We start from the raw sequence: 12,574 nt of genomic DNA on the forward strand, positions 1-12,574 counted from the left end.
GAACTATAATTAGACGGATTAAGTGGAGAAAAGTGTAATTTAAAAGCAACACAATCGGCCTTTTCCTGGATTTATGATTGGTTTTACGCAGGATATTTGCCGACACCAACATTTAGAGTTTAAACTCCAGAGCAACCGACAAATATTGTGCATTATTTGTGTTGTTATTGGGCTTTAAACATGCTCTTGTAATTTCCCCATGTGGGACAATAAAGGATTATCTTATCTTATCTTATCTCTGCCGTTTCCCGTGGCACTAGCTGAGGTTTTGCACCATCTACTGACGGCAGAGGGAATTACACTGGTGAATAATAAACTGTGGTAGGTAGACACGCAGTCGTTCTGATCGTGATTAGACGGGAGAAATGCTCAGAACAGAGTCTCTAGATGATTTATGGAGTTAAAAACAGCAGAAGATTCTCAGAGCCGCGTCACAGGTAGAATATGACATCACAGATCGAGGAAATTCAGAACAGAGTGTTTTGGACGCTCGGAGGGAGAAGACTTTCTAACCAGGATTGATTAAACTGGTGTTAATGAAGCTAAATGCTAATCCAGATGTGTTTTTGATGAGGGAACAATGATAGAACAGGGTTGAAAGTTTAAAAAAAAGTAAATTTAGTGCATAATATGTGTCCTTTAAATTGACATAAAGTGACTAATGAATCTTTGACCTCGCTTATATTTTGTTATTTGTTATTAATTTATGAGTCCATACATTTTCTTTCACTTCACCACAGAAAATAGATGGATGGACTTATAAATAAATAACAAATAAATTAAATTATGTATTTTCGTTTAAACTTACAGCCATATTTTTTTGCCTGATTGCTCTTCTATTTTTATGCATTAGTCTGTTCCAAACAGATAAGAAAAATAAATAAATAAAATATATATATTTTTTAATTTCAAAACTAAAACAAAAATTTCAAAAAGATAAGGAAAAAAACATCTAAATAAAATAAATGTTAATTAATTAATTAATACAAACAAATTTTATTAAAAAGACAAGAAAAAAATATAAATAAAAATATAAATAAATGAATGAAATAAAAAATATAATAAAATAAAATAAAAACATTTAAAAAAAATTCTAAATAAAATAAAAATTTTATCAGCTGATGCCAATACTGGAACATACATTTATGGTTAATTAAATAACTAAAGAATGCATTTACAGTGTTTAATACATAGGTTTTAAATGCACTTCTTACTCAGGACGTCTTTCTCGTGTTGTGGGATGAGCGTCTTCCAGTTTTCCCGCTCTGGCTTCTCGATGTCGATGTTGAGCAGACAGTAACGAGGCGCGTCCAGGTTCGACTGGAACGAGAAAACTGTCCCTTCGTTCGTGACGTACGAGAACTGGGCCTCGAAAGTGTCCACGAGTTTGACCCACGGGAGGAAACCTGAGGAGAGCGGCGAATACTGTGAAATACTGTGAAATACTGTGAAATACTGTAAAATACTATGAAATACTGTGAGCGGGCCACAATTCAGCGTTTAAACTTAGACTTAGAACTAAAAACCGACAAATTAGAAATGCTTTGATTCTGCTGATGCTCCACATTGTGGCATTAAACACATCTATTTTATTTAGCAATGAATCACTTGTATGTGACGGATACGTTTAATGCCAGTCTGTGGAAATCTACCGTATTTTCCGGACTATATACTAGACTTATACTTACATTTATACTTATATACTTATACTCCGGAGCGACTTATATGTGATATTATTTGTTATTTTCACACTTGCAACTGCATTTCATACTCCAGTGCAACTTATATGTTTTTTTTCTTCTCTATTATGCATTTTTTGGCTGGTGCGACTTATAGTCCGGAAAATACGGTAACTCTTAATTTAATGTTAGATTTCGTATATCAATATTGCTAACTTTTATGGAAATATTATAAAAAAAAATATCCTGATTTTCACAATTGAGGATTAGTAAGTAAAGTTGTCTCGAATATTTTTATTTTCCCTAAAAAAAAAATATAAAAAATGTTATCACAGATGACCATGACAAACACTAACCCTTTGTTAAATTAATGTTAAGAGTCAAAAAAGTTGTTTCTTTGTGTAAATTCTGCATAAAATGTGTCTGGAATGAGTGTCCCTGATGTGATTCTGCAGTTTCTGCAGATTTTTCAACGTTTTCTCCACAAATACCCGCTCGATCGGTGTAAAACTATCATTTATTTGTCCGACAGGTATACATGCACTTAATTTAATGTTAGATTGTGCTTAATGTGAAATGTTGTCAATATTGCTAACTTTTCACACTTCAGGATTAGTATGTAAAGTCAAATGCCAAGTGCCAAATCAATCCTCAATAAAAATCTAAATCTATTCTAGGCGTGACAATAACATAGAGCGCGCGGCGACCCCTCAGAAGGTCAGAAGGTCACGCAGCGCGCCTTGGGTCACTGCGTTTCCTCGTCTGACCTGAGATCCCGTTGGGCAGCTGCTGCAGGTCGCAGTACCAGAGGCGGTTCACCGGCTGACAACCTTCAGTGATGGACAGAACCGCGTACCGGCCGTCGTCCGAGATCTGGAGACGGACGGGGAGTTACACAGTTTAAAGCGCCCCCTACAGGTCGGACCACTCATTGAACTAAAACGCAGTTGAGATAAATATGATTGGAATTTGAGCGAAAAATCATACCAATTTTATCACAGAATAGCACATTTTTTTAGGTTTATAATTTCACTTCCTGTTTGTAATTGATGACGTCACACTAGGAAATTAAAATAATTTAATGTCACAACTATTTTTATTTGACAAATATTCTGTTGAATTAATGTTTAAAGAGTCAAAAAAAGTAGTTTCTTTGTGTAATTTATGCATAAACTTTGACTGGAATGAGGTGTGATGGTGTGATGTCACTTCCTGTCATTTTCTCGAAATTTTTCAACATTTTCTCCACAAATACCTGCTCGATTGGTGTAAAACTATAATTTATATGCACAACAGGTATAAAAACACCAAATAAAGTCAAAATTAGAACATCGGAAAAACCTGTCATGGAACTTTAAAACTTAAAATAATTCTATATTGACGTCTAAAACAAATAATTTAAAAATCTGCAATATTTTGGTGGTGTAGGTTTTTTTCTTACCGTAACGGAGCTGTGCCATTTGGGATGATCGGGAAATTCCGCCACCAGGACGTCCTCAGACTGCTGGGTCCCGATGGCGTGATAGAACAGCTTCTGATTCATGTTCGAGGTCGTTTCCGTGCCTACAACCGGAAACCAGGAAAACAATCACAACTCGTCAGGAGCCGAACGTTTTCCAAAAATGTCATCATTTCAAAGTCGGGGGATATGAATCGTCAGTGGGGACGTTGCGATGTATCACATTTTAGAGTTGCGATTTTAGTGAGACAAAACATCACGATTTAACGGTTATTCACGATTGTCGAAACAGTGACCGAACAACAGTGAAATCTTTCATTTTCTGTCGTTCCTGTGGTAAAACATGATACTTTTCCTCCAATTTGTGACCGGCTTTACAACATTTAACACAAAATACAGTTAAATGTGACAAAAACAGCAAGATAAAACAAGTTATTTACATTTAAATATATTTTTTGGACGATAGATTGAGCTAAAATACTTCCATTTTTGCTTTTAAACTTGTCCCAATTCTCACTTTGGGCTTTTTACAATTACAATGTGACCTGAATAATCACGATTATCGATAAACCTGATAATATTGACATTCCTAATCACTGTTTTTTAGTTACAGCATGTGTGTGAAGTAAAAACAGGAGAAACAAGAGTGTAAACAGTAGACCTTGATATTTTTCCCCATTCTAATGCGACCACAATTAACTTCACATTAACGTCAGAGATTGATCAAGAGCAGAGCCTTTGTCGTGCTTAATTGTTCAAACAAAATGCTGGTCGAATTTCACTTTGGCCATGACAACATTCAAGGCCAAGCGCTGAAAGGTCAGGCCCGTTGGACATGTCTCACCGTCCGTTTTGCCCTCCTGTCGGGGGTAGCAGTTGTAGAAGATGCCCTTCCCGTCGTGGGTCCAGGCGAGGCAGCTGAATTTGACTCTCTCCAGAACGTCGGGCAGTTTGTCCAGGTCGCCGTCCGCCTTCATGAAGTGGACCGTGACCCAGTCCGAGCCGCTGGTGCTCAGGCCGTAGGCGAAGAGCTTACAGTCCTCAGAGAGACGGCCCACTGCAGCAGGAGCAAAGTGAACCGTTTGACTTTATCAGGAAGTTTCCTCATCAAATCACACGAGGAAATGTGAGAAACATGAAAGGAAAGGTCAAAAACATAAACGGAAAGTTCAAAAACATAAACGGAAAGTTCAAAAACACACAAACAAACGTGTAAAACATACAAGGAAATGTCAATAACATACAAGAAAATGTCAAAAACATACAAGGAAACGTCAAAATCACACAAGGAAACATAATATTCAGTCTGTACAACTCAAAATACTTCAACTTTGTGACATCATCGGGTGGCAAGGTTTTCAAATGTATCACTACCCAGCTACTAATCGACACTAAAGCTAGTATCGAAACTAGATACTTTATTGAACAAGTATCAATACTGAAAAAGTGTCCAAAGCTAATGAGGTAGAACTACAGTAGAATTAAAAATAACAATATGGCTCAAAAAGAGAGTTGTTTTTTTAAATTGTGATCTAGTCCTAATGTAAACAAAGTAAATCTGCATAAACTGTGCAAATATCACCTCGTCTTCACTGTGGCGCTGACATTTACTCAAAAACACATGACATCGTACAAAAGAACAGCTTTAACTTTTTAATAAAATGCTAGTCAATGAGTAGCAAACAGGTAAAATATAATAAACTCTAATCGGCTGCTCGTTATGGATTATAAGTGTCTGAAACTTGGTAAAAATTATGCACAAAATATGAATCACATTCCGCATCGGCCACATGGATAACCGCCTCTTTCTCAGTATCTGCTCACACCTCTACCTTAAACCTAGCGGCTATCGTTGCTAGCCACATTCAAACCGCCTCCACAGTCCCACACTCACTGGCGAGGGCCACGGTGCCGTCCTCGGACAGCGTGTTCGGGTCGAAGAACACGGAGGCCGGAGCGTCCAGGGAATCCTGCACGTACAGCACGCTCTGGTTCTGAAGGCCTTTGTTATGGAAGTAAAAGTACCTGCAAAAGTACACAGAATCAATACAATACAACAAGTGTGACCTCGTCTGACTGTGCGCGTCCGGGCTGCAGTACCTGTCCCCTCTCCTGAAGGGGGTGCTGTACTTGGGATAGTCGTAAAGCTCCGTCAGTCGCTGCTGGAACTTCTCTCGGACGCGGCACTTTTCCAGAAACGGCATCGTCACTTTGTTCTGCTCCTCCACGAACGCCTGACGAGGAGAGCAAAGAGCTTAGAGCGCCCCCTGCAGGAGAGCAAAGAGCTTAGAGCGCCCCCTGCAGGAGAGCAAAGAGCTTAGAGCGCCCCCTGCAGGAGAGCAAAGAGCTTAGAGCGCCCCCTGCAGGAGAGTAAAGAGCTTAGAGCGCCCCCTGCAGGAGAGCAAAGAGCTTAGAGCGCCCCCTGCAGGAGAGTAAAAAGCTTAGAGCGCCCCCTGCAGGAGAGCAAAGAGCTTAGAGCGCCCCCTGCAGGAGAGCAAAGAGCTTAGAGCGCCCCCTGCAGGAGAGCAAAGAGCTTAGAGCGCCCCCTGCAGGAGAGCAAAGAGCTTAGAGCGCCCCCTGCAGGAGAGCAAAGAGCTTAGAGCGCCCCCTGCAGGAGAGCAAAGAGCTTAGAGCGCCCCCTGCAGGAGAGCAAAGAGCTTAGAGCGCCCCCTGCAGGAGAGTAAAGAGCTTAGAGCGCCCCCTGCAGGAGAGCAAAGAGCTTAGAGCGCCCCCTGCAGGAGAGTAAAAAGCTTAGAGCGCCCCCTGCAGGAGAGCAAAGAGCTTAGAGCGCCCCCTGCAGGAGAGCAAAGAGCTTAGAGCGCCCCCTGCAGGAGAGCAAAGAGCTTAGAGCGCCCCCTGCAGGAGAGCAAAGAGCTTAGAGCGCCCCCTGCAGGAGAGCAAAGAGCTTAGAGCGCCCCCTGCAGGAGAGTAAAGAGCTTAGAGCGCCCCCTGCAGGAGAGCAAAGAGCTTAGAGAGCCCCCTGACGTAAATCAGATTTGAAAAAAAACAACAAAGTCAAAATTAGAACATTGTAAAAACCTGTCATAGGAACTTTAGAGGGAAGAGTTTATTTAATGACAATAAGCGGTATTTCCTGTAGCATTAGTACCGTATTTTCCGGACTATAAGTTGCACCTTTTTTCATAGTTTGGCCGGGGTTCGACTTATACTTATATACTCCAGTGTGACTTATATATGTTTGTTCTTCTCTATTATGCATTTTTCTGGCTGGTGCAACTTATAGTCTGAAAAATACGGTATTTGTAGAATGAAGGTGGCGCCCTCCGCAAACCCGGCCAGTCCTAGAGACTGTGTCCGTGTTGGATACTCACTTTGGTCTCCTCGCTCTCGGGGTCCTCCAGCCAAGCGTAAGGGTCACAGATCTCAACGTCGTGATATTTATCCACCTGGAAAACAACACAAATAAACAAAAATATATCACATTATCGCCGTTTTCCATATTTTGTAAAATGTATATTGTATATTATTATTATGAAACAAGGAAACAAAACCTACTTGAGCACTACATATTACAGATTAATCACAATATGCTCTAATTTGACTCTAATCTGTCATGATAATAACTATATTGTCGTGTAAATAAACCGAAGACGGAACTATATTTTGTCATATTTGTACTTTAACATGTGTTTTTTCATGACAGAAGCTTCTGTTGTACACAATTATAGTATACACTTTAGGCTGTGGTTTCCAGTATTTCTAATTAAACAGGGACTAAAGCAGGACTAAACCAGGTTTAAACCAGGACTAAACCAGGACTAAACCAGGACTAAACCAGGTCTAAACCAGGACTAACCCAGGTCTGAACCAGGACTGAACCAGGACTAAACCAGGTCTAAACCAGGTCTAAACCAGGACTAAACCAGGACTAAACCAGGTCTAAACCAGGTCTAAACCAGGTCTAAACCAGGACTAACCCAGGTCTGAACCAGGACTGAACCAGGACTGAATCAGGTCTAAACCAGGACTAAACCAGGACTAAACCAGGACTAACCCAGGTCTGAACCAGGACTGAACCAGGTCTAAACCAGGTCTAAACCAGGTCTAAACCAGGACTAAACCAGGACTAAACCAGGTCTAAACCAGGTCTAAACCAGGACTAACCCAGGTCTGAACCAGGACTGAACCAGGACTGAATCAGGTCTAAACCAGGACTAAACCAGGACTAACCCAGGTCTGAACCAGGACTGAACCAGGACTAAACCAGGTCTAAACCAGGTCTAAACCAGGTCTAAACCAGGTCTAAACCAGGACTGAACCAGGACTAAACCAGGTCTAAACCAGGTCTAAACCAGGACTAACCCAGGTCTGAACCAGGACTGAACCAGGACTGAACCAGGTCTAAACCAGGTCTAAACCAGGTCTAAACCAGGACTAACCCAGGTCTGAACCAGGACTGAACCAGGACTAAACCAGGACTAACCCAGGTCTGAACCAGGACTGAACCAGGACTAAACCAGGACTAACCCAGGTCTGAACCAGGACTGAACCAGGACTAAACCAGGCCTGAATCAGGTCTAAACCAGGACTGAACCAGTTAAAGTGAATGAGGGATTTTGATTTAACTTTAATTAAACCAGATTGTACAGTTGCTTCTGCGTGTTTAGTAATGACAGACATATAACACAAAAGCTGTCACACTGTTTCTTTTATTCTTTAAAATGCATTCATATTAACAGGTAAATGTAAGTTTAAATATAGTTTACTGCAGAACACGTTTAACTTGTGCCGAGTCACGATAAACCTTCGGCTAACGTCACGTCACGTCGTTAGCAACAACAACACGTTTAGCGACAATTACACGGTTTATACTTTTCTTTCCTCGCGACACGATGAGTTATTCTTTTAAACGAAGCCTCCACCTCACGTGACTCACTTTCCGTTCTTTATAAGTATCGATTTTACAGTTCGAAACGCGGAAACAAAAGCGCAGCGCCGTGACTGGCATTAAAAGTTAAGTTAAAGTTAGCAACAAGTTTCGAAACGCGCACAAACCTTGCTCTCGTCCCTCCTCGCGGCCGGATACGTAAACGACGCCATGTTCCACGTCAACAACGCACTTTGACTCGTCCGTGTTTGTATTTTCAAGAGTTTTGGCGTCGTTTTTGGCGTTGAAAAGAGCGTGATTCGACAGATACTTGAAGAGAAAGTGAAAGTGTTTTGGTTTGTACTCCGCGCGCGCCTGACCCCGCCTCCGCGCGTGCGTGACTTTCCAGGAAGTGCCGCGTCACGGTGCGTCACGTTCACGTACAGGTGTTCGTGGCGCGCGCGGACGCCCACGTGATCACGAGGTAAGTGAGTAATACTTTTATTTAAATCTTTACGGTAAGTCATGGGCAGTTGTTGCTAGAAATAGACACTCGTCAAATCCGACTTTGCGCAAGAGGCTGAGTGTGAAAGAGGAGGAAGTAAAACACGGTAAAAACGCACTTTATCTGGACAAAGATACGTGAATACGGCGTAAAACAAAAATCATTCAGAACGCACGAGAACATCCTACATATCGTACAGGAAAAATAAGCAGAAACTTTAACATTTTAACAAGTGAAAATAGAGATTTCGTTAGCGCCATGTAATTGTGCAGCGTCATAATTAGAAGGAAAAACTTTTGAAATATGTTTAAATTGCGGGATTGGTACGAAATTTTGAAAAATAAGAGCTTAAAAAATGACAGGAAGTAGTGCTGCGTTTTAAAACAGAATCCCTAGAGTGATGTCATCAATGTGCGACGTGCCGTTGAAAACACAGACAGAGACAGACTAAACCAGGACTAAAACAGGATTAAACCAGGACTAAAACAGGACTAAAACAGGACTAAACCAGGCCTAAAACAGGACTAAAACAGGATTAAAACAGGACTAAACCAGGACTAAAACAGGATTAAACCAGGACTAAACCATGACTAAAACAGGACTAAACCAGGACTAAACCAGGCCTAAAATGACTAAAACAGGACTAAACCAGGACTAAAACAGGACTAAACCAGGACTAAACCAGGCCTAAAATGACTAAAACAGGACTAAAACAGGACTAAACCAGGACTAAAACAGGATTAAACCAGGACTAAACCATGACTAAAACAGGACTAAACCAGGACTAAACCAGGCCTAAAATGACTAAAACAGGACTAAAACAGGACTAAACCAGGACTAAAACAGGACTAAACCATGACTAAACCATGACTAAAACAGGACTAAACCAGGACTAAAACAGGACTTAACCAGAACTAAACCAGGCCTAAAACAGGACTTAACCAGAACTAAACCAGGCCTAAAACAGGACTAAAACAGGACTAAACCAGGCCTAAAACGACTAAAACAGGACTGAACCTGGACTAAAACTGGACTGGACTAAAAAAGGTGTTGGTTCATTGCCTGATCACGTCTCACAGTCGGCGCAGATAATCACGACTTTTGAACAGCTTTTTCACGACTTTACACAGACTTACAACTGGCAAAGATCTTTATCAAAATAAGCGCTAAAATCTCAAAACTTTTAAAACAGAATTAATATTTAGTGTGGCTCTAGAGGGAAAGTTTCAGACACTTACAAGCCGTTTTCTAGTCCATTATGTATAAACAAACAACGCGTAAACAAAGGTTAGAGTTCCTGTTCTGATCCGAAAACAACATGTGGAGAGTCTGCTTTCTGGGATTGTCGCTCAGAGAGAAGAGTTTCAGACAAATAATCTGCGTAATCCGCAAATCTATGAAAACGGCTGGAGAAAAGGAGGGAAAGACACGAGACGGGGGCCAGAGACGGCTAATTTCCAACTAATTAAGATAAGGTGATTAAGTGAGACTGGCTTGATGAGACCATAAGCTGTTAGTCAGGCCTATGACCCGTTTTATTGTATTTACCTGTCTGCGGCGCTGATGCAATGGACCGAGTCATCACTTAAGATGATTGAACCCGGTCTTTGCCTTTCAACAACACGCCGGGGGTTTCCTTGTTTTGAAATCTTAGCGTTTTTTGTTATTTTCTCATTTACAGACCCGTAAGCCACACATTATATTTACCGTATTTTCCCGACTATAAGTCGCACCAGCTAAAAAATGCATAATAGAGATGTAAAAAACTTATATAAGTCGCACTGGAGCGTGAAATGCAGTTGCAAGTGTGAAAATAACAAATAATGTCACTACAAGTCGCTCCGGAGTATAAGTATATAAGTATGAATACAAGTATAAGTAGCACCCCGGCCAAAACTATGAAAAAAGGTGTGACTACTATAACAGGACTAAACCAGGACTAAACCAGGACTGAACCAGGACTAAACCAGGACTAAACCAGGACTGAACCAGGACTAAACCAGGACTAAACCAGGACTGAACCAGGACTAAACCAGGACTAAACCAGGACTAAACCAGAACTAAACCAGGACTAAACCAGGACTAAACCAGGACTGAACCAGGACTAAACCAGGACTAAACCAGGACTGAACCAGGACTGAACCAGGACTGAACCAGGACTAAACCAGGACTAAAACAGGACTGAACCAGGACTAAACCAGGACTGAACCAGGACTGAACCAGGACTAAAACAGGACTGAACCAGGACTGAACCAGGACTGAACCAGGACTAAACCAGGACTAAAACAGGACTGAACCAGGACTGAATCAGGACTGAACCAGGACTAAAACAGGACTAAACCAGGACTAAAACAGGACTGAACCAGGACTGAATCAGGACTGAACCAGGACTAAAACAGGACTAAACCAGGACTAAAACAGGACTAAAACAGGACTGAACCAGGACTAAACCAGGACTAAACCAGGACTGAACCAGGACTAAACCAGGACTAAACCAGGACTAAAGCAGGACTGAACCAGGACTAAAGCAGGTCTAAACCAGGACTGAACCAGGACTAAACCAGGACTAAACCAGGACTAAAGCAGGACTGAACCAGGACTAAAGCAGGTCTAAAACAGGACTGAACCAGGACTGAACCAGGACTGAACCAGGACTAAAACAGAAATAAACCAGGACTAAACCTGGACTAAAACAGGACTAAAATAGGACTAAACCAGGACTATAACCGGACTGAACCAGGACTGAACCAGGACTGAACCAGGACTGAACCAGGACTAAAACAGAAATAAACCAGGACTAAACCTGGACTAAAACAGGACTAAAATAGGACTAAACCAGGACTATAACAGGACTGAACTAGGACTGAACCAGGTGATTTCCCAAATGTTGAAAGGTGTTGGTTTATTTCCTGATCACGTCTCACAGTCGGCGCAGATATCACGGCTTTTGAACAGCTTTTTCACAACTTTACAGACCTAAAACTGGCAAAGATCTTCATCAAAATAAGCAGTATACAAGTAAAACAACATATAACAAGTATAAAATTAACTAGTTCTGTTCACATTTCAAGACCGTAAAATTCAGGAACATTTGTATCAAGAATCGTGTATTTTCCTTTGTATCGCCATCGCGTTTGAACAGTTAGCGTCGTTACCGGTTAGCGTTGTGACCGGTTAGCGTCGTGACCCGTTATTGTCGTGACCGGTTAGCGTTGTGATTGGTTAGCGTGGTGACTGGTTAGCGTCGTGACTGGTTAGCGTCGTGACCAGTTATTGTCATGACCAATTAGCGTTGTGACCAGTTAGCGTTGTGACCAGTTAGCGTTGTGACCAGTTTGCGTGGTGACCAGTTAGCGGTGTGTCGACTCGTGACCAGTTAGCGTCGTGACCAGTTAGCGGTGCTTTGTGACCAGTTAGCGTCATGACCAGTTAGCAGTGCTAGCGGTGCGTCGTGACCAGTTAGCGGTGCGTCGCGACCAGTTAGCGGTGCGTCGTGACCAGTTAGCGGTGCGTCGTAACCAGTTAGCGGTGCTTCGTGACCAGTTAGCGGTGTGTTGTGACCAGTTAGCGGTGCGTCGTGACCAGTTTAATAGCGGTGCGTCGTGACCAGTTTAATAGCGGTGCGTCGTGACCAGTTAGCGGTGCGTCGTGACCAGTTAGCGGTGCGTTCGCTGCAGTTCATCACCACTCATGACTCCCAGTGTTACCTAACGACTGCGGGGCTAATTGTCCTGAGAGAGGAGGGAGTCGGAGCCGTAATCTGTGGGATGAAAGTGGACCGGGGCAGATGGGCTGTTACGGCGGCAGAGATTGGCGCGGCCGCAGACGGGTTGAGCTCCCGCGCCGCGCCCCCTTCAGGACTTAGCCGCGTTTGAACGTGGCGTGCGGGGCAGATGGGCCTCTAATTGGCCGCGCTCAGAAACAGGTAGAAGAGACGGGGAGATTAGATTAGTCAGATTACAGCCCAGACTCGCCCACTGTGAACGCGAGACGACAAAAAAACAAAACGCAAATTCTCCCCGAAGGATGTAGCAACACATTAGCAAATAGCGAGTCATTCTATCCGGACTTTTTAATACATTTTTAACCAAATTAAGGTTGAA

General features: G+C 42.3%; 1 protein-coding gene across 1 annotated transcript in view; it reads right to left on the reverse strand.

The window, feature by feature from the left end:
- LOC140362198 (prolyl endopeptidase-like) overlaps window positions 1–8,325 on the reverse strand; it is a 29,142-nt gene extending 20,817 nt beyond the window's left edge. The window contains exons 1-8 of the mRNA XM_072448274.1: window positions 8,155–8,325; window positions 6,471–6,545; window positions 5,239–5,372; window positions 5,033–5,163; window positions 3,983–4,195; window positions 3,121–3,242; window positions 2,447–2,552; window positions 1,215–1,406 (exon numbers count right to left, since the gene is read on the reverse strand). Of these exons, the coding sequence (XP_072304375.1) occupies window positions 1,215–1,406; window positions 2,447–2,552; window positions 3,121–3,242; window positions 3,983–4,195; window positions 5,033–5,163; window positions 5,239–5,372; window positions 6,471–6,545; window positions 8,155–8,199 (1,018 nt within the window). The 5' untranslated portion in view covers window positions 8,200–8,325. The remainder of the gene's footprint in view (window positions 1–1,214; window positions 1,407–2,446; window positions 2,553–3,120; window positions 3,243–3,982; window positions 4,196–5,032; window positions 5,164–5,238; window positions 5,373–6,470; window positions 6,546–8,154) is intronic.
- Between the last annotated feature and the right edge of the window lie 4,249 nt (window positions 8,326–12,574).

Source organism: Eucyclogobius newberryi, unplaced genomic scaffold (assembly GCF_026437365.1).
Source record: "Eucyclogobius newberryi isolate DKJ021-1_F unplaced genomic scaffold, fEucNew1.0.hap1 SCAF_16, whole genome shotgun sequence".
Taxonomy (NCBI): Eukaryota; Metazoa; Chordata; class Actinopteri; order Gobiiformes; family Gobiidae; genus Eucyclogobius; species Eucyclogobius newberryi.